Genomic DNA, 21474 nt, shown 5'->3' on the forward strand with positions numbered 1-21474 from the left:
CAGAGAGAAGCCAGTGCCGGCAGGGGAAGGAAGACCTACTCTTGCACCCTCTTCCCTCTGGCAACCGGGACCCGGGCTTCGCTTAGGCCGCTGGCAGGCACCCAGGACCTGGCCCTCTACCCTGTGGCTGCCGGCAGGTGTCTGGGACCCGGCTTCGCTCCGGCCCAGCTTGGTCCGGAAGGACAGAAGGACGTCTGGAATGACTTCCGGTAAGTCTAATTAGCATATTAACCTTTTATTAGTATAGATAGCGCCTTCACCATCCATATCAAACTTTAAAGGAAACAGAGCAGACACCATATAATTAAGTGCACAGTAGATTCACAAAACCTGCAATTGCAAAACACTGGGAAGAACAAATATCCCAACAACAGGGAAGTGAATGAGCGAAGTGTGATACATGATCAACCTGAAATATTCCCTACCAGTTCAAAGTAGAAATTTTATGACTAAGAAAATTTATAAAACATTTATGATGCTCTTAAGAGAAAGGCAAAATATTTTTTTAAATATATTTTATTGATTTTTTTACAGAGAGGAAGGGAGAGGGATAGAGAGCTAGAAACATCAATGAGAGAGAAACATCGATCAGCCACCTCCTGCACACTCCCCACTAGGGATGTGCCCGCAACCAAAGTACATGCCCTTGACCGGAATCGAACCTGGGACCCTTGAGTCCGCAGGCCGATGCTCTGTCCACTGAGCCAAACAGGTTAGGGCGCAAAATATTTTTTTTAGAGTGATCGCAACTATAAACAACTATCTTTTAGAGCTAAAAGAGAATAAATGATTTGGCTACCCCAGCAGCCAGGCACCACATTAAAGGGGTGCCCATTATGCAGATGCTCACTTTCTGTTCTGGCCTAGCCTTGAAGTACTTGAATCCATCTGTTTCTCACTTCTGATTATTACCTTCAGCTCACCGACCATTAACTGTGTTATTTCTGTTTCTGGCTTTCGCTCGCACTCTTTGTCTCTCTTACACTTGACTCATGACCCACGCTTCGGAGATACCAACAGCCTTGATTTCCAAGGCTTCAGCCTACCCTTTGAGAAGACTTTGCGCACCTGTTCTATCCCACCTAAATGCATCATCTCTTACAGGAAGAGGCTTCCAAATATATACAGTTGAAACCTAAGTGTGCTCAGGTCCTATAAGAATGGGTAATAGTTTTTCCTTCTTTCCAAACTTTCCTTGTTCCAGCACCATTGCAGTAAACAGTTAAAGACTTTGTAACAATAACCTTGTCTCATGTCTGCCAAGAGTGGCATCTAGTGGTGATTTCATAGAACTACATTTTTTTGCCTAAAATAAAAGGGCTTATTATTTCACTGGAAGTTTGTGTTTATAACACAGTAGAACAGTATATGTATACCAGGAAGCAAAATCCACTTTATAGAATTAGCTAATCCATAAATTATACAGGCTCTATAGATGTGTCATTTTACACCTGGGGCTCATAACTCATTCTCCATAGGATTCTAGGTTTATTTTAATTTCTTAAAACTGGATTTACTATGGAAAGTAATTCTTAGACTGTGAATATTTGCACCAACTGCTAGGTTTTGATGCCTTTGGACATGTGGGGTGTCTTACACATTTTCATCACTGTAGTAGTTTCCTTGGGATGTCTTAGCAAAGTCTCAGACTAAGTGGCTTAAACAACAGAAATGTATTACCACTGTTTTAAGGATAGAAGTCCAAGATCATGGTGTTGGCAGGGTTGGTTCTTTCTGAGGAATGTGAGGAAGAATCTGTTCCATGCCTCTCCTCTAGCTTTGGGTGGTTTGCTGGCAATCTTTGGTGTTCCTTGGCTTGTACACACATCACTTCACTCTCCACCTTCATCTTCATGTGGCATTCTCCCTTTTTGTAAGGACATCAGTCATACCCTAATGACCTCATCTTATAACAACTGCAATGGCCCTAGCTGGTTTGGCTCAGTGGATAAGAGCGTCGGCCTGCAGACTGAAGGGTCCCGGGTTCAACTTCGGTCAAGGGCGCATGCCCGGGTTGTGGGCTCAATCCCAGTAGGAGGCGTGCAGGAGGCAGCCAATCAGTGATTCTCTCTCATCATTGATGTTTCTATCTCTTTCCCTTTCCTTTTCTCTCTGAAATCAATAAAAATATATTTTAAAAAACAACAACAACAACAAAAAAAACATTGCTATGAGAAATGTCTAAAATTAAAAAAAAAGAAGAAAAGAAATAAAACCTTTATGTTTTAAGCCACCACAATCTTGGGGTCATTTGTTACTGAAGCATAAATTAACTTAAGCTGACTATCACAATAAGTACCTAACTTAAGCTAAGTATGTGGGTTTTTTCATTCATTCATTAGCTATTTGTTGAAAACTTTCTATGTGATAGGCATAGTACTATATGTTGTACACTGTAACGGTTAATTTTATGTCAAATTAGCTAGTCCACAGCACCCAGAGATTTGTTCAAACACCAGATTAGCTGTCTCTGTGAGGCATTTTTCAGATGAGATTAACATTGAAATCAGTAGACTTTAAAGCAAATTGCCCTCCATAATGGGGTGGGCCTGATCCAATTAGTTGAAGGCCTTCAAAGACAAAGCCCTGAGGTCCCTCCCTCCCCAGGAAGAGGGAATTCTACCTGCAGATCCCCTTCTGACTCAAGCTGCAGCATCAACTCTTTCTTGGGGCTTCAGCCTGCAGGGTTGTTCTGCAGATTTTGAACTTGCCAACCCCCACAAATTGCATGACCCAATTCCTTAATATAAATCACTATATATGTGCACATCCTATTGATCCTGTTTCAGAAACCTGATTGATACAATGATCAGTGAACAAACTAGCAATTGTTCTCATAGAGCCTACAGTCTAAGGAAGGATACAGAAGAATAAACGAAAAAATTAGTGTTTTGTAGTAAATGCTGGAAAGTACTCCATTTAATAGGAGCACATAGGAGGAGTGCTTAACCCTGACCTGGAGAATCATAAAAGCTTTCTGTAGACAATGAAGTCTAACTTGGGAACTGAAGGTGGCAGATGGAATAGGAGTTAGCCAAGTGCAGGGCCGAGATGGTGGGGACCAGGGATTAGATTGAGTATAGAACATGTATTCTCATATTTGGGGGATTTTGTTGCCCCAAAGGGAGAGAAAATTGGTGCTTGGCAGGTGAAATAAACCTTAGCTGTTACAATGTTTTGAGACCATGCAAACAAAGCTCAACTCTGTGTGACAAAATTTTATTCCTTAATATTTAATGGGGGAACAGGGGAGATGATTAGAACAAATGCCTCAACTGTCTCTTTTGTGGAGGGGGCACTTATGAAAAAGACCTTAAGAAACATTGGTATAGAGAGACCAATTTGGGTAGAGGAATGATCACCTGTGGAGCTGTGGAAATGAGAGAGAGCATAAAATATTTGAAATATTGGAATGGCTGAGGCAGAGAGTTGGGAAGGAGCAGAGTCAGGGAGAGTAGTGAGAGGAGGCTGTTCTAGCCACAAATTTTAAAGAAAAGTCAATGTGAAAATGCATTTCCTCTCACTTATCTAAATAGTTTAAGTAAAATTGTGTCAAAATTATCTACTGCAGACTGTGCTGACTTTTTAATATACGAATCTGTATTCTGTGTTTATAGTCACTGAATGAATTACTGTTTTAAACATTTTTTTCGAGATGGCAGAGGACAGTTGTTAAACTATCTTTTTCTATCTATCATTCTGGGACTTCTTAGTTTTATAATTATAGCCTCTAGAATAGCATCACGTGCGTGTGGGTACTTAATCATAATGCTCTTCTGGAAGGCACGTTAACCTCTGGAGAATTTGCATGTGATTTACCTCACTGGAGTTTCAAAGATTAAAAATATGAGAGTGGAAAGGTATTTTTCTTGGCTCCATTATTGGGAATAGAATGAGAACAATGGTCTATTTAATAACCATTATCATTATCTTCCCCACAGATTGAAATAAAATTACTTTAATATTCTATTAGGATAATCTTTGCAAATATGCTGCCAATCATTTTTTTATTTTCAGCAACTTGTTAACAATGAACTCAAAGCTAATTCAATGCTTTTGAGAGATAGTATAAACTTAATTCTAGAATCTAAAGAGCTAAAAAATTGTATGCTGTACTATAATTTTAACTTTGAATATTTTTCTTTTTTTAAGGGGCCTCTGGTGAGTTATTCTCTGGTGTGTTTTTTTTTTATAACTTTGAATATTTTTCTATGACATCCCTAGCCTGCTCAATGTTAAATAGAACTAATTTTATGTCTAATATAATTTTTTTCTTATTTTTGTATTGATTTGAGAGAGAAAGAAACATTGATGTGAGAAACATTGATCGGTGGCCTCCCTCACACACCGGGACCGGGAATGGAATGTGAATCCTGGGTATGTACCCTGACCGGGAATTGAACCCACCACCTTTTGGTGCTCAGGACAACATTCCAACCAACTGAGCCACACAGCCAGCATTCTAATATAATTTTTTAAAGAAGCAGCATTCTTATAATTTCTTTAAAAGGTCGTGTTACGAAAAAGACAGTACACGGAAATAGTTCTGAGTATGTGTTCTGGAATCAGCCTGCCTGGCTTCAAACCCTGAGTTGCATCTGTTTCGGTTTAAATGTCATTAGCTTTTAGAAACGTGGGCAGATGTGTACAGTTATGTGATCTTATCCTTTCTGTACCTCACTTTCCTCACATGTAAATTACAGGTACTAATAGAACCATTACATAGAGTGGTTGTGACTTTTACATGAGGTAATTATGTAAAAACACTTAGAATAGTGCCTGGTACATACACAGTCAATTACATTAGTTGCTGTTATTATTTTGTGATTAAGTAGTTTTAAAGCCATTTGTTGAGTACTTCCTGTGTGTCATAGGAGAAACATACTTGTGAAACTGTTAATACATCTTACCTAAAATGAACCTCAGACTCAAGGTATTTTTTAAAACTGACTTTATTATTATTCTCTTTAGTACATTTCAGGTCTTTAAATTGTTTTATTTTTTAGGAAAGGATGGTACTTTGGCTCTTATGTGAGATTATAGACATCTAACGTGTGTGAGAAAAAGCACTCCTTAGAACAGTAGGTGGGAGATGAATTCCTCTTCAGAATTTTTTTGTTGGAGTCTAGCATTTATATTTATGGTATTGTTTTTTCTAGGTTGACAATTGGGTAAAGAGTTACCCATGAAATTCTGGCATTTTAAATTTTTGATGAAAGAAATTTAAACACCTTTTTAATATTTATACCTTTCAGAAAATGTCTTTGAAATTTAAAAATGCAAAACGAATTGAAGGCCTTGATAGTAATGTGTGGTGAGTACCTTAGAATCAACAATAATACTTTGGTGAGTTGTGTGTTTTTTTCTACCGTTTTTCTATCCCTACTTGGGAATGTTTAGCCTTGTCTCAATAAACAAAGGAATAAATCAACTTACTTTAATTCATCCATTAAATGGAAATGGAAGGATGTTAATGATGCATACACATGTGCCAAGCGCTGTGCCAGGCACTAGAAATAGGCAGAGAAAAGACAAATTTGGTTGCTGCCCTCATGGAACTTACCGTCTAATCTATGAACTTTTCTTATTAGCTCTAGTCTCTAGCAGTTAATAGGAGAACCTAGCAGGGCTGGTATGATTGAGAAAAATATCTATATGATCAAAGTATGTGTATCATGGAATTGAGATTTGTAAGAAACATTAAGTTTATTTGTTCAGCTATCTTTTTATTAAATGAAGTCATTTTGTAGATGATAAAATTTTTGTTGAGAACTCGTTTTTTAAAAATCTAAAGCAGGTCTTATTTTTAAGTTTTATAATAAGATTATGAGGTATAAAAAGTTAGCTCTTAATTATAGTGCTTATTAATATTAGCATTTTTATTTTACTTTATTTTTTTTTCTTTATTGATTAAGGTATTTCATATGTGTCCTTATCCCTCCATTGCCCCCACACACACTCATGCCTTCACCCCCCTGGTGTCTGTGTCCATTGGTTAGGCCTATATGCATGCATACAAGTCCTTTGGTTGATCTCTGATATTAGTATTTTTTATCTTAGGATTGAATTTACCAAGTTGGCTGCAGACCCCTCTGTTGTGAATCTTGGCCAAGGCCTTCCAGATATATCCCCTCCTCTATATGTGAAGGAAGAATTATCAAAGATTGCAGCAGTTGATAGCCTGAATCAATATACACGGGGCTTTGTAAGTATAGGAGGACTGAGTGGGGTGTGAGCTTGTAATTTATATTGTATTGTGTATGGACAGACTTCTCTCACTTCTATATAATTGGCTTTCTGGGACCAACTGTCCCAACCTGATAACCAAGGAACCCCTCCCTTTCCCTTGTCTGCTAGGATGAGCTGTCCCCTTCCTTCCTTTGCTGCTGTTGGAGAATGGTCCTGTGGCAACAAGGGAGGGAGAGTATTGTTGAGACATGTGTTTCTTTCCCATTACCACCTATGCAGCCTCAGCACTGGCCTCTTAATTATCTTCTATTTCCAACTACTTTCTTTCTTCTACTCTACCTCAGCCCAGCCCCCAGCCTTCTGTGTTCACTAGTAAATGCCCAGAATATCCAGAGATTTCCTAGAAAAACACACAACATATCAGCTACCACAACCTATTAAGTGAATTGAGCAAGGCTGTAAGACACAAGGCCAATATACAGAAATCTATTATATTTATATACATGAAAAATGAACAGTTGGAAATTAAAATTTCTTACATACCATTTACAATAGCATCCAAAACCATGAAATATTTAGAATTGAATTTTTAAAATGTAAAATCTGTACACTGAAATCAATAATACACACCTGAAAGGAATTAATACCTAAATAAATGGAGTGATATATGATGTTCATGAATTAAAAGACTAAATATTGCTCTGGCTGGGTGGCCCAAGTGGTTGGAGCATTGTCCCACATACCAAAGGGTTATATGTTCAATCCGAGAGGCAACCAATTGCTTTTTCTCTCTCACATTGATGTTTCTCTCTCTCTCTCTCTCTCTCTCTCTCTCTCTCTCTCTCTCTCTCTCTCTCTTTCCTCTCTCCCTTCCTTTCTCACTAAAACCAATAAACATCCTTGGGTGACAATTTTTTAAAAAAAGACTAAATATTGTCAAAATGATAATTCAACCTAAATTGATTCATAGCAGAGTTTGTCAAGCTATGGCCTATGTCTGAATCTGATGCACTCCTGACTTTTTAAATAAAGTTTATTAGAACATAGCCATGCCCATTTATTTAGGTATTTCCCAGTTTTTGTAGACATATATGAGTGCATATGTCTGCGGGTTTTTATCTTGGTATAAGCACTGGGGATGGTGTTGCACTGTCACCAGGCTGAGGACATGAGTCACCTCAGGGGAAGGGAAGGAAGTGATAATGAGGAGAAATAATAATTTTTCTTTACATATCTTTGCCTAGTTTAATTATTATATGAAGCATGAATTATTTTGTAATTAAAAATGTTAAAAAAACACAGACTCTTATCATCCTAAGAAAAGAATGATATTGCTTTCAAATCATGCTTTGCTAGAATTTGTTAGACCTGGTATTAAAAGGAAATTTTGGATTTCTGAGAGTGGTAACAAACTTCTCTTACTCTTTCCACAGTTCATGTCTATTTTTTAGCTTGAATTTATGTCATCTTTTTCTCTCGTTATTGTTTTTTAGTTTACTGATTATGTTCTATTACCTCTTCTATTATTTTTTTTAAATATATTTTATTGATTTTTTACAGAGAGGAAGGGAGAGAGATAGAGAGTTAGAAACATCGATGAGAGAGAAACATCGATCAGCTGCCTCCTGCACACTCCCCACTGGGGATGTGCCCGCAACCCAGGTACATGCCCTTGACCGGAATCGAACCTGGGACCTTTCAGTCCGCAAGCCGACGCTCTATCCACTGAGCCAAACCGGTTTCGGCACCTCTTCTATTATTAATTATACCCAGTTTCTCTAATATGATAATATCTCCTTATTTCAAAATATGAAAAATGTGCTGTAGCTTTGTTTTTATTGATTTTAACACAGTGAGGGTCTGGGGCATACTAGTCAGTGTTCTGAAAGGAATAAACAGGTGGCAAATAAATGCAACTTTGACCCCAAAAAATGACTCCTTTTCTTCATATGAACTGGGGTGGACAACTTACAAGGAACCTAAGGCCCTTTTACCTCCCAAGCCTGGGATGTATCCATCCAGCCTCCCTCTCCTGCATCCTGACCCAGTTTATCCTCCGGAGCCCAGGTGCTTTCCAAGCAAAAGCATGTTACCTGCACTTGGACACTCGCACAAGTGACGGAAAACCAGGAGGTTCCCCTAAAGCAAAAAGAGGAAGTACTGCTGGATGGAAAAAATAAAGATTGACTTTGATACCTAAGACAAAAGGGGGAACAGGAGGGGGAAGAAAGAGAAGGAAAGAAGGGAACAGAACATGGCAGAGAAGATTGAGGAGGAGTCAGGTCTCCCCACGTCTCAGACTTGGTGCATTTACAGCCCCCTCAGTGCTCATGTTCAAGTTGTTCTCCTGGGTAACTACTGCTCTTTTGGCCCTCAATGTGAATAATGTTCCACTTCTTCCTCACATGTGTTGCCAACACTAATGTGCATTTTTTGGGTGAATTTCTTTCCTCTCGTTTTAGTCCATTGGTTGGAATAACCTGTTCTGCTGCAACTTGGAAGAACAGAATCAAGGGATGAGATATACTTAATGCCGGTTCCTGGCTGATTTTAACTAGGAAAAATATCCCACTCTATCCCACATGATTTAATTACTGTCAAAAATAGTCATTAAATGTGATCTAATTACTATCAAAATGTCAAAAATATATTTGATGTTGAAGTCAATTTTTAATCAAAGCAAATAACTTTAAATTCTGTGTTCTAAAATCAATAATTTAATAGGAAGTCTTTAATCATTAGCAAGTCTTCCTGGCCATTCATGTAGGAACCCGCTGACCATAAAAAAAAATTATTTTTAATTAACTGCCAATTAAAAAAACAAATATTATTTGGATAATTATAAAAATCCCAATTTTTTTAAAGTCCAATTTTAGAGCCAAATTACTTCTAAGAAGTAGGTCCCATAATCAAGGTTTTTTTTCTTCTTTTTTCTTCAACAGGGTCATCCATCACTTGTGAAAGCTCTGTCCTGCTTATATGAAAAGTTGTATCAAAAGCAGATTGATCCAAATAAAGAAATCCTTGTGACAGTAGGAGCATATGGCTCTCTCTTTAATGCCTTTCAAGGATTAATTGATGAGGGGGATGAAGTAAGTATTAGTTAACATTATCATGTTACCCAATTCATCATTGTTTTTTGTCCTGCCTTTGAATCTTTTACTTGTTTTATGCTGTTTTTTATTTTTTTAATTTTTGAAGTATAATGCATATGCAGGAAAGTTCACAAATCTTAAATGTACAGCTCAATAAATTTTTACATATGTTTATGTGTGTATCTCCATAACCATAAACCAGAAGAAGATATAATACATTTCCAGCACCCTTTTGCCCCTTCCTAGTCTATATTCTCCCAGAGATACCCACTCTTCTGTCTTCTATCACCTGCTCTTTAACTGGATATAGTACCATCATATAGTATATACTCTTGAATCTGGCTTCTTTCATTTTGCCTATGAGATTCATCCATTTTGTTGCATGTACTTTATTCTCATTTTTAAAGCTTATTTAGATAAAGGCAGGTGGAAGAGGCCAGAAATGATGGGGAAAATTAATCTTAGTTTGCACTGCTAAAATAACTTTTCATCTGAACTTAATCAGCAAGTATTTGGTCCTGTCCTTTTGCACCCAGTACTGTTGGCAGCATGGCGTGAGGAACGCATAACAGGACGGTTGAGTCTCTCTGCTGTTTAGTCCTGTGGTGTAAGACCCACTTTGTCACCGAGCTCAGTCAGCTCTACCCCTGTGTCCCCATTATCATTCCAATACCCTGCTTCGGGACTGTCTGACCTCTTTCATTTATTCAAAAATTGCTGAGGATCTCCTCTCTGCTAAGCTCTGTGGGAGGGGAGATTTTTAAAGGCAGTCTACGCATGGAAGGAACTCTGTCTAATAGAGGAGATAGACGTGTAAACAGATGAAGAGGAATGCGGTGTGATCATCAGCATGAGGATGCCTGGGTTATGGTGGAGACAAAGGGAAGAAGTAGGTCTGGAAAGCTCCAGAGAGGGGTTGCTTAGGCTGGGTCTGAAGAATAAATACTCACCATGACCTACATTGCTAATTCCTTTGTTTGAACCCTGCTAGCACTTTATCTGTACCTTTTTCATTAAAAAAAATACCACTATCACTCTGAGTTATATTGTTTTATACCTCAAATCCAAGGCAATAAGCTAAAGGGAACATGTAAAGGAAGTACAGTCAAACTTTGATGTAAAAATATCCTTTAATCCTATAAAATAGGTGCATTTTTTCCTTATACTTTGATGTAGTTCATCCTTTGCTGCCGCCGCCTTCTCTGCTACTCTGTTGGAGTATGCCAACGCTCAGCCCTTGGCCGTCTCTCCTCTAGTCTTTCTGCCCTGGTCACGTTATCTAATATTTTGAAACCAGACATGTCACTTTGTATGATGTTGACCTATTTTATTGTCTTTATTAACATTGATAACATTGATTACTATCCAAAATTATTTCATTTACTTTCTTGTTTATTATAAGACTCTCAGAGGACTGAGCTCCAGAACTGGTTTACTACTGTACTACCATCACCTAAAATAGTGAATGCCCATCCCAGCTGGTGTGGCTCAGTGGATTGAGCATCATCCCATGCACACATGCCCAGGTTGCACACTCAGTCCCCAGTAGGGGCATGAAGAAGGCAGCCGATCAATGTTTCTATCTCTCTCTCTCTCTCCCTCTCCCTTCCTCTGTCTCTCTAAAAAAAAAACAAAAAAATCATTAAAACATTTTTAAAAAAATAGTGAGTGCTCAATAAATATTCTTTAAGAGGGAGGGGAATAGTCCCATTGTAAACATGAAGCAATCACAGTGAAGAGTGTCAAATACATTGGTTCAGTTCTACCTTCCTGCCTCCTTTTCTAAGCTCTCCCTATGTTTCTCACCAGGGTTACAAAGATAGGTTGTCTTAGTCCCAAAGAATTTTACAGACTTGTTCCTGGTTCATTCCTTTGTCCTCTGCCTACCTAACACCTAACATAGCACATTGTATAGTAGGTACAATGACTAGGACAAACAAAGGGCCTTCAGGATGTAAGGGCCTCTTTTATTCCAGAGAGAAAGGCCTTAAACAGGAATCATCGGAAATACAAACAGTAAAAAGTGTGAATTTAGAACAATAATTAGGAACCATTTACCCAACAAAACGTTAAACAAGATAGCTTACGATGAACTTGTGAAATTATAAATTGCTCTTGCCCTATTTTTCAAAAACAGTTGCTATATATGGAAAGATGTTTATACCCTTTACTCTAGCAATCATCTGAATTTATTCAACGGACTATTTAAAGATAGAGGAACCACACATACTTACAAATGGACATAACATTTTATTTATACAAGCAAACAATAAGAAAACTACTCTAGAATTCAACAGGCTCTCAAAAAGCCATTAAAACAATAAATATTTAAGCTATAATTATATGAAATTTTTGTGAAATATTGCTAGGTGTAAAAAAGAACATCTGAATGTATATAATTATGTGTTCAAATTCTCCTTATAGAAAAGCAAAGGGTCAGGGTGCTCGATTCAGGCTGGCAGATTGTGGGAGGGACGCTGGCTGGGCTGGCTGGATTGGCCCACTGACCTGGAAGCCAGCCCATGAGTGATGGAGAGAGAGCATACAGGGGCAAAGGGACCAGGAGTATACATACCAGGGACTAGGAAAGAAGACGGAATCCAGACATGTCACCTGGCAGGGGAAATGTGGTATCAGACAATAAAAATAGCATCCCAACTGGTCTCCCTGCATCCACTCTTTGTTTCTGGATGCTTTTGAGGAAAGGGAAAATCGTTACTTTCAAGATAATACTTAGAAATTAGCACTGCACCGCGGAGAGCATTGCAGTGTTCTTTTTCTTTATAGTCTGGCTTCTGCCACCATCTGACATTTTATTTCCTACCTTGGAATTTAAATGAACTCTTAATGTTTTGGACTGGACATCCCTTTGAGAATGTGATGAGTGCTATGGCCCTTTTCCCCTCAAAAATCAACTTATGCTTATATAAAACTGCATGCAATTCCCAGGTCCCCACTGCAAACCTTTCTATTGATCTCCCTAAGAGGTCAATGACTCCAGTGAAGGCTCCCGATGAGTTTGTACCCAAAGTCTCTTCTATTCTGATGTTAGCTACATGCTGCCTCTCAGCTTGTAGTATAGTGCCTCATACATAGCGGTTACACGGTATTTGTTAAATGAGTCCATGATTGATATTATGTGTTCCTATTTGGGTGTATTTCAGGTCATAATAATCGTGCCTTTCTATGACTGCTATGAGCCCATGGTGAAAATGGCTGGAGCAACACCTGTTTATATTTCTTTAAGATCTGTAAGTTCATCAATACCATTCACATGCTTTAAGAAGTTTGAAAATATCAATTACTTTGTCACGAATAAAGCTTCTACTTTGATTACATTTGGGGATTTTCTATATCATCTCTACTCTGAAGTTAACAGTGAGCGTTGAGGAGGAACTTTTATTAGTTTATCATGTGTTTGCCGTGTTTCTGTTGTGTTAGCATCCACATTGTATGTAATATTATCTTTTGTGGTCATTCGTCTCCCCCACTGATGGAGCACAGCCAGATTAGAGACCATTTCTGACTCCCTTTTCTAGCACTGCTCCCCACTGACTGGCAGTGCAGGGCAATGCTGGGTGCTCACTAAACGCTTGTTGAATTCTTTGTCTTTAGGAATATCATATAGTACCATTGTCTTTTAAAAATAAGTAATATACTAAGGTGAATCACAGAATCTTCTGCTAGTCTTATAGTATGAGCCATGTTAACCATAGTTGTCCCTGGCTCCTTTGAAGGAATATGGGCACTGTAACAGCTGTTAATGTTGTCAGGGTCCATTTTTCTGTTTAACAGGTGTGAGCATGAGACTCAAGCCCTCTTGGGCTCTTAAGGCAGAACAAAAGCTTAGTTATTTCTGTTTGTTTATTTTTTTGGTTAGTCATTTATTCAGTTACATTTGCCACTCCTCTCTCTGACTTTTTTTCTTTATTGGGTTATTTATTTGTAAGACAGCAAACATGAATTAATTGAATTAAATCACGTCTTCATTCTTCATGCTTAGAAACCTATGGATGGGAAAAAATGGTCTAGCTCTGACTGGACATTGGATCCCAAAGAACTGGCAAGTAAATTTAACTCCAAAACCAAAGCTATTATACTCAATACTCCACATAACCCCATTGGCAAAGTAAGTGAGTCTTTGATCTCTTTATACAGTCTTCTGATCCATCGTTTTCTCACACGGTGAAGAATAATTGCTCTACTCTTGTTTCGTTTAATATGCATAGGTGTACACCAAAGAAGAACTCCAGCTAATTGCTGACCTTTGCATCAAACATGACACACTCTGCATCAGTGATGAGGTTTATGAATGGCTTGTATATTCTGGAAATAAGCATTTAAAAATAGGTACTGATCATTATATAGAGTTACAAACCTAAATACGTTCGGGCATGTGTGCAACAACTGATTGGGAAGGATCCCAGAACAGCTTTAACACAATCTTTGTAGTGGGTGTCGTATGAGTACCTACACATGAGATTTGAATAAATGGTGCTTGAGTGAGTTAATGAGCAGATTGAAGGACAGACAGTGCATACTTAAGGGGAGAGATTTGGGGTCACACTATAACACTACAAAACCAGAGAAGCAGTACTGCCTATATCCGTGGCTTTTTATCAAAAATCCAGCTCTAACTGGCTACATAAGACACAGGAGCTGACTTGTTCCTGAACTGGACATTCTCTGCCGAGCAAGTCGCCAGGTCAACGGGCAGAAATTACAGGGACAGTGAGCTAGTGCTGCTTGGCCCTTGCCTAGGACTTTGCCTCTATGACTGGGCCATCTCACAAAGGCCATGGTGTCTTCGGGGGTAACCCAAATTTATATGAACTCTTTGTACTTGTCCTTCCAATGCCTGAAAAGACTTTTCCCTCCAAGGTACACAGAGTTCAATCTCTCACCTCCCTCAGGTCTCTTTTCAGGTGTCAATTTTTAGGGCCACAGTTACACCTCTCCTTCCAGCATTTACTTTTGTCCTTTTTCTGTTCTGTTTTGATTTTTCATCCATAGCAAATACCAGGATCTATATATTTTACTTCTACAAGAAGGAAGGGATTTTTGTTTGTTTGGGTGTCTGAATCCTCAGTTCCCAGTAGAGGGTCTTGCACATGGTATACGATCCAAAATTAATTGTTGAATAAATGAATAGGAGGTATGAAAAGGTTAAGGGAAAGATAACTAAAATCACTATGGCAGAAACCAATAATTAAAAAAGTGCACTTATATATAAATATATATTTCCAGCATCATAATCATCCCTATGGTGCATTACAAACTGCTGTAGAGATAGAGGGGAAAGCAGATGTTTGTAGAGCTCAACAAAGGAGTGGCCAAAAGATGGAAGTAGGAAGAAAATCCCTATCAGATAAACTTACAATACTGTGGCAAAAAGGCATGAAAGATCAAGATAAACTTAAGAAAGATCAGTGGTTTATAAGAGTGTGTTATAGTGACTGGCAGATATGACAGTGGGAAAGTAGGGTGATTCTGAAGGATTTTCTATATGAAAATAGAGTAAACTGTTGAGGAGTGTAAAAATAAAACAGTCTTTCAAAATGAGAGACAATAAGCATTTACTGAGATCAATAAGAATAGCTATTCTGGAATCATTAATTCAGGTGAAAGCCCCAATAATGTTCTACTAGGAGACAAAGGCAATGGGCATTTATGAGAAAGGTAAGGGGAATACTGACATCAATAGAAGAAAGGCATTTCTGTTGGTACACATAGCATGTTAATTTTAAACAATGATTGTAATTTTCAGTAGTCATTAGTCCAGTGGTCTTAATAACTAATTCCTCATTATCTTTGAAAACAGTTCTTTGGAACACAAGGTTGCTTAAGCCCAGCCCGAAGGTTATTTTGTCCTGTTTTTACCGTTCCAAAAATTTGAGGCATAAGACATGCAAGGCACTTCCTCTGACATGGCAACTATGGCTGCATTCTAAAGTGGCTCCATTTATATGTATTATTGTTTATAGGTCAGTGGTTCTGAAACTTACTTTAGTGGTAGAGCACCTTGAAGCCACAATGTTTGCATCATGGAATAGTGATATATTGCATTCCACCCTGAAACTAGAAGCAATTTCCCTGACAGGAATTAAATAATTAAAATTCAGTATAAAAATCATTCAATAAAAATTCTCTGCATATTTTGCATAACAAAGAGCTATTGAAATAAACACATTTGAGGTTTTCTGATATTGCCATTAATATTCATTTAGTAAATGCTCCTTTGTTTCACTATTGGTAGCACTCACTATCAGATAAGTGCTAGCATTTATCTTAAGTGCTTAATACAATCTTGTTGAGGAAAACTTAGTTGATTTTTTAAGTTCTAAACATTAATTTGATCACCAGAGAGAATACCAGTTAGCACACTTTGAGAACTGCTGCAAAAGCTGTGGCAAGGCAGGGGAATTGATTACATGATTGGATTTGTTTTAAAAAAGGTAAGAACCAGCTGCAGGTGAGGATCGTCAGTCAGTCAGATGCCCTGGTAGTGGAGATGATAAATGCATACTGTTTAGAAGGGGAAACTCCAGGGCACGGAGTATATCATTAAAATGTGGGAAGGGAACAAGCAAGAATGATTCTGAGATCTCCAGCCTGGACCACTCAGCAGTGATGAGGCCCTTCACCAGAGATGGAGATGGAGACGGGGGAGCAGATCTGTGGGGAAGAGCTGAGCCAAGGAAATTCCTGCTACTCATGCTTTAGTCTTGCTAAGTTTTAGTGTCTATGAGACACAAATGTCTGAAGACAAGTGAAATTATAGGCCTGCTGATCAGGATCAAATTAGGAGGTAGAGTGTTAAACAGAGAAAGCCAGAAGCAAACTGTGATTCTGTGTCAAAATTGCACCAAGGTTCACTTTCACTTGTCTTGTTGCTGACCTCGGTTTTGGGCCATTTAAATTATTCCGGCCAATATGGACAATTAACTTTTGGGTAGATATTTTTAGACTAATTTTTATTAAATTGATATTTAATTATTTGATTTTAAGTTTATTTGATTGATTAAAATAAATATTTTAAATAAAATAATTCTGTTTAAGTAATTAAATTATTTTGTTAAAGTTACTAAGTTTTGTTTAGATTAAGCAGAGAGGGAGAGGTATCTACCTAATGAATAAATATAATTTTACATTCATCCTAAGCCATGTTCATGTCTATGTGAGAATGACTCAAAGCTTTAGAGTTTTAGTTTACTCCATTTAGCAATATTGTCTCAAAGATTACTTTAAATAATCTTGAAATTATTTTTCAACCTGTGTTATATTTAAACCTTGTGTTATATTAGAAGCCCCTCATGGTAACAGTGTAACTAATATTATTTGCTAGAGATAACAAGACATATTTTTAACTAAAATTTTTTAGTTATAACAGCCCATAAAGTTAAACTATGGAAAAAATGAATTCACTATTTCATTATTTAGAGAGTAATTCGGTTGCATGAAAACTTATTCTAGCAAATACAGTGGCCTTTGTTACATGAAAGATACAAAATGGCTATTCCATCAATTTTCAGAGTGCAATAGTAGCTCTTTAATAGGTGGACTGGTTAATAATGGCAGGTTTTGTAATCAAAGAAAACACGTTAATTTCAAGAGAAACATCAGAAGTGTTTTATTCAAAGTAATGTCCATCGCTAGCTACACATTTCCCCCATTTTTCAGGTAATTTGTGGATACCGTCCCAATAGAACTTTTCTTGTTTTGAGGCAAACCATTCAGAGACCCAATTTTCCACTTCTTCGTATGTTTTGAAGTGCTGCTCAAAAAGTGCGTGTGCCGTCGATCAGAACAAGTGGTAATCTGAAGGAGCAAGGTCTGGTGAATACGGTGGGTGGGTTAATACTTCCCAGGCAAGATCTTTTAACGTGTCTTTAACTGGTTTTGAAGTGTGTGATGATGCATCATCATGAAGCAAAATTACTTTGCCGTGTCTTCCTGGCACATTCTGGTTGTTTCACGATCAAACCATGGTTCAAATTGAGTATTTGTTGTCAGTATCGATCAGTATTAACGGTTTCACCTGGTTTTAGAAGCTCGTAATACACCACACCTTCCTGATCCCACCAAACACAGAGCATTGTCTTCTTTCCGAAGCGATTTGGCCTTACAGTTGATGTTGATGGTTGACCTGGATCAACCCATGATTTTGTGCATTTGGGATTCTCAAAATAAATCCACTTTTCATCGCCAGTCACAATGCAATGCAAAAAATACTTTATTTTGTGCTTTTGAAACAACATTTTACTGATGACTTTTCAGTTTTCCATTTGCCTTTCGTTCAATTGATGTGGCACCCATTTTCCTTTAAGATCTTCCCCATTGCTTGTAAACAATCGGAAATTATTTGTTGAGCAACGTTTAATCTTTCTGCAAGTTATTTTTGAGTTTGACATGCATCTTCATCCAATAATGCTTGTAATTGTTGGTCTTCAAACTTTTTTGGTTGACCTGGACGTTCTGTGTCTTTCACATTGAAATCATCACTTTTAAAGCATTTAAACCAGCATTCACAAGTACCTTGAGATGGAGCATGTTCACCATAGGCCTCCTGAAGTATTTAGCAGCACTTTTCTTCAAAATAAAGTAATGAATTATAACAGTGGTTCTCAACCTGTGGGTCACGACCCCTTTGGGGGTCGAACGACCCTTTCACAGGGGTCGCTTAAGACGATTGGAAAACACATATATAATTACATATTGTTTTGTGATTAATCACTATGCTTTAATTATGTTCAATTTGTAACAATGAAAATACATCCTGCATATCAGATATTTACATTAGGATTCATAACAGTAGCAAAATTACAGTTATGAAGTAGCAACAAAAATAATTTTATGGTTGGGGGTCACCACAACATGAGGAAGTGTATTAAAGGGTCGCGGCATTAGGAAGGTTGAGAACCACTGAATTATAACTTTCCGCAAATGCTCTTTTTGGGGCATGAATTCGACATTTTTAAGCATAAAAATATCTATGATGTTAAGGCCTCCAGCAAATTTGACATATGAAGTTTTGAAGCGTGCTGTCAATACAACAAAATAGCATACATATCAAATCTCATATATATCAACATATGTGTAACTCCATCTATTGAAAAAAATCCGCATTATTAACCAGTACACCATAACACAATAAGGCTCTGTAGCCACAGATCATGAATTAGCATCATGTTCATGGCACAAAGGCCGTTATCATGGTGTGGTGCTTTTCATCACTATTGAAGCCCAAGTTGCCTGTGAGTAACTGTTATAGTTGCTGTGGCTGGTTTGAGGATCATGGGTCCTAAATGAGAAGTGCAAAGACCAGTTGCCTTTCAGATGTAACTGAAAGCTAAACTTGCTAATACTGGATATAGTTGTTTTTTTTTGTTTTTTGTTTGTTTGTTTTTACTGTTTTTTTTTCCTTTTTTAAAATTGTTTAAAGTATTACACATAGTAGTACATATATCTCCTCCCCCCCCCCCCATTGACCTTCCCCCTGCCTCCCCTACCCTGGTCGCATGCCCTCATCCCATCCTGGATATAGTTTTTTAAATCATCAGGTCTGCAAAGATTTATTTTTTATTTTTGCCTCTGGTTACTATAGTCACACTCGGTGCTGTGGTCATCTGTTTACATTAACTTCTGTAGCTCCCCAAATCTCTGAGATTGAGAAGACATGAATATCTAGTTGTTTTTAAATTACTTAGAGCCCCTTTTATTGAAATAGTGGAATTTGTTCTTATTGGATCAGATTCTTGATTCAAATGATATCTCCAGGTTTCAGTAAAAAAAAAAAAATGTTTCAGTCAACAAAAGAAACCACTCTTTTAGAAGAGATAGAATAACACACTGATATTTGTATACTAACCTGTTAAGATTTGGGAAATTAGTATAAAATTATTTGTAGGCTATTTATCTGATCAGTTTACATCCACTTTTATATGGCTAAAATAGCCATCAACAAATTAGCTCTCTTTTGAAATACTAAATTAGATTTGATAGTGTGTATGAAACCTGCATTTGACAGGAGTATTCTTTAATTTCTGTCATATGTAACTTACAGTGAAAACATATTAGGATTGTGTTTGTTTCTCTGGATAATTTTCATTTTCAAAGATTTTATCTAAATATTGTTACTAATAGGCCTTTCTGATTTGGGATACATATTATTACATAAGAAGAGTGGTACTCTGCATTATGCATAGCTTAGATTTGCTCTGGTCACATAGGAAGTGGCACGGGTGTCACAGTGTCCTTTTAAATACTTGGAGTCTAGAACTGTCTCAGAAGGGCTATAATTATTTATGTACAATATTAGAATATTCCTTCTTCAAATGGACCCCTTGAATATTCATTTGTCTTTTCGTTTTTGTTATACTCCACAAGGAATACAATTATACTTTTCTGATTTATGCTGTTTTCCTACCTTTACAAATACTGGCAGGTGTTTCATGATAGACTGAAACTATGTGTACATTTGTTTTGGAAATTTGTTTAGCTACTTTACATTTTAGTAAGCTGTGAGAAGATTACTTTAAGAAAACAGCTTAGCCCTAGCTGGTTTGGCTCAGTGAATAGAGTGTCAGCCTGTGGACCAAAGAGTCCCTGGTTCAATTCCAGTCAAGGGCACATGCCCCCCTTGTGGGCTCAGCCCCCAGTAGGGGCCATGCAGGAGGCAGCCGACCAATGATTCTCTCTCATCATTGATGTTTCCATCTCTCACTCTCCCTTCCTCTCTGAAATCAATAAAAAAAACATATTTTTTTAAAAAAAAAAAAAGAAGAAAGAAAACAGCTTACCCCTCTCCCCAGAAATGGGTATTTATTTTCCTGTTGTGTGTACCAACACTCCTAGAACAATACAAGAGCGTCTATTGTCCTCTAAAAAAACAAGCAAAAAAAATGTGAAAAATGTCGCAACTAAATTATTGAATCCAAAAAGCAGTGTTGTAGGTAGCATTCTCAGAAGATTAACAGAGAAGTAATGTACCACTGTCCAGCAAAATTCAAAAACTCTTCATTTTATACCTCCAGGACTTTATGTTCTACATTCCCTTGCCCAAAATTTACCTTCCTTTCTGCTTCCCTGCCTGGCAAACATTTCCTAAGTCTCAGCTCAAGCATTACTGCCTACAGAGAGGCACCCTAATGCCTTCTATCCTTGCACAATACTCCGTGCCTGTTGCTATTACAGTGTCACACTGTATTACAAGTGTTATCTTACTCATCTCCTGCCCCCACTAGACATTAACCCCCCTGAAGATAAGAACTGTATCTTTCTTGTCTTTGTTTCCTCTAGACCTAGCTTAGTCCCTGGCACCTGATCGCTGCTAATAAATGTTTAACAAGTGGATGAATAAATGAATGAATGATTTTATTAAAGATATCAATCAACTTGAAACCTTTAACAGTCATTTCTCAGTATCCGTGGCACCTGTATTTGTGAACTTACCTACTCACTAAAATATATTTGTAACCCCCAAGTCATTACACTGCTTCTTTCTCAGACCTGTGCAGAAGGGTCACCTGCTATGCATGTTCTCAGTTGAGGTCAACCAACAAGGCAACACTTTGCCTTCTTGTTGCAGCTCTTACTATTAGCAAGCATCCTTTTAATAGTGATTTTGCTGTTTAAAGTGGCCCCTAAGCCTGGGGCTGAACTGCTATCTAATGTTGCTACTAGTAAGTACAGGAAGACTCCGTTGTGAATTATGGAGAAAGTACTTGTGTTAGATAAGCTCCATTCAGGCACAAGTTCTAGTGCTGTTGGCCATAGGGGTATTACGGGGGGGTATCTAAAAAGTATGGAGCTTCTTTTATGGTGAAGAAAGTTCTAAAATTGATTGTGGTGATGGTTGCACAGCTCTGTGGGTATACTCAAAACATTGAATTAGATACTTTAAATGAGTGAATTATGGTGTGGGATTGCTATCTCAATAAAGCTGTTAGCAAAACACATATACGTACACACACGCATGCACGCACAGGCATACAGATTGCTGGGCCCCACCTCCAGAGTTTCTGATTCAGCAGGCCTGTGATGCAGACCAAGAACTTGCCTTTCTTACAAGTTTCCCGGTGTATTGATATTGCTGATGTAGGGACCACATTTTTAGAATTGTTGCCCTAAGGATTCTGTAGATATAGATTCAGAAAATGGGCAGCAGACACCTGGCCAGTGTAACTCAGTG

General features: G+C 37.8%; 1 protein-coding gene across 4 annotated transcripts in view; it reads left to right on the forward strand.

The window, feature by feature from the left end:
• Nucleotides 1-21474, forward strand: part of KYAT3 (kynurenine aminotransferase 3) — a 59227-nt gene that overhangs the window by 21041 nt on the left and 16712 nt on the right. For 3 of the 4 annotated variants that reach the window (XM_059688916.1, XM_059688917.1, XM_059688915.1), the window contains exons 3-8: nucleotides 5256-5314; nucleotides 6061-6205; nucleotides 9132-9281; nucleotides 12449-12535; nucleotides 13288-13413; nucleotides 13514-13634. In XM_059688916.1, coding sequence (XP_059544899.1) covers nucleotides 5256-5314; nucleotides 6061-6205; nucleotides 9132-9281; nucleotides 12449-12535; nucleotides 13288-13413; nucleotides 13514-13634 — 688 coding nt within the window. The remainder of the gene's footprint in view (nucleotides 1-5255; nucleotides 5315-6060; nucleotides 6206-9131; nucleotides 9282-12448; nucleotides 12536-13287; nucleotides 13414-13513; nucleotides 13635-21474) is intronic. The other variant, XM_059688918.1, reaches the window with a different exon arrangement.

The sequence above is a fragment of the Myotis daubentonii genome, chromosome 3, assembly GCF_963259705.1.
Source record: "Myotis daubentonii chromosome 3, mMyoDau2.1, whole genome shotgun sequence".
Classification (NCBI taxonomy): domain Eukaryota; kingdom Metazoa; phylum Chordata; class Mammalia; order Chiroptera; family Vespertilionidae; genus Myotis; species Myotis daubentonii.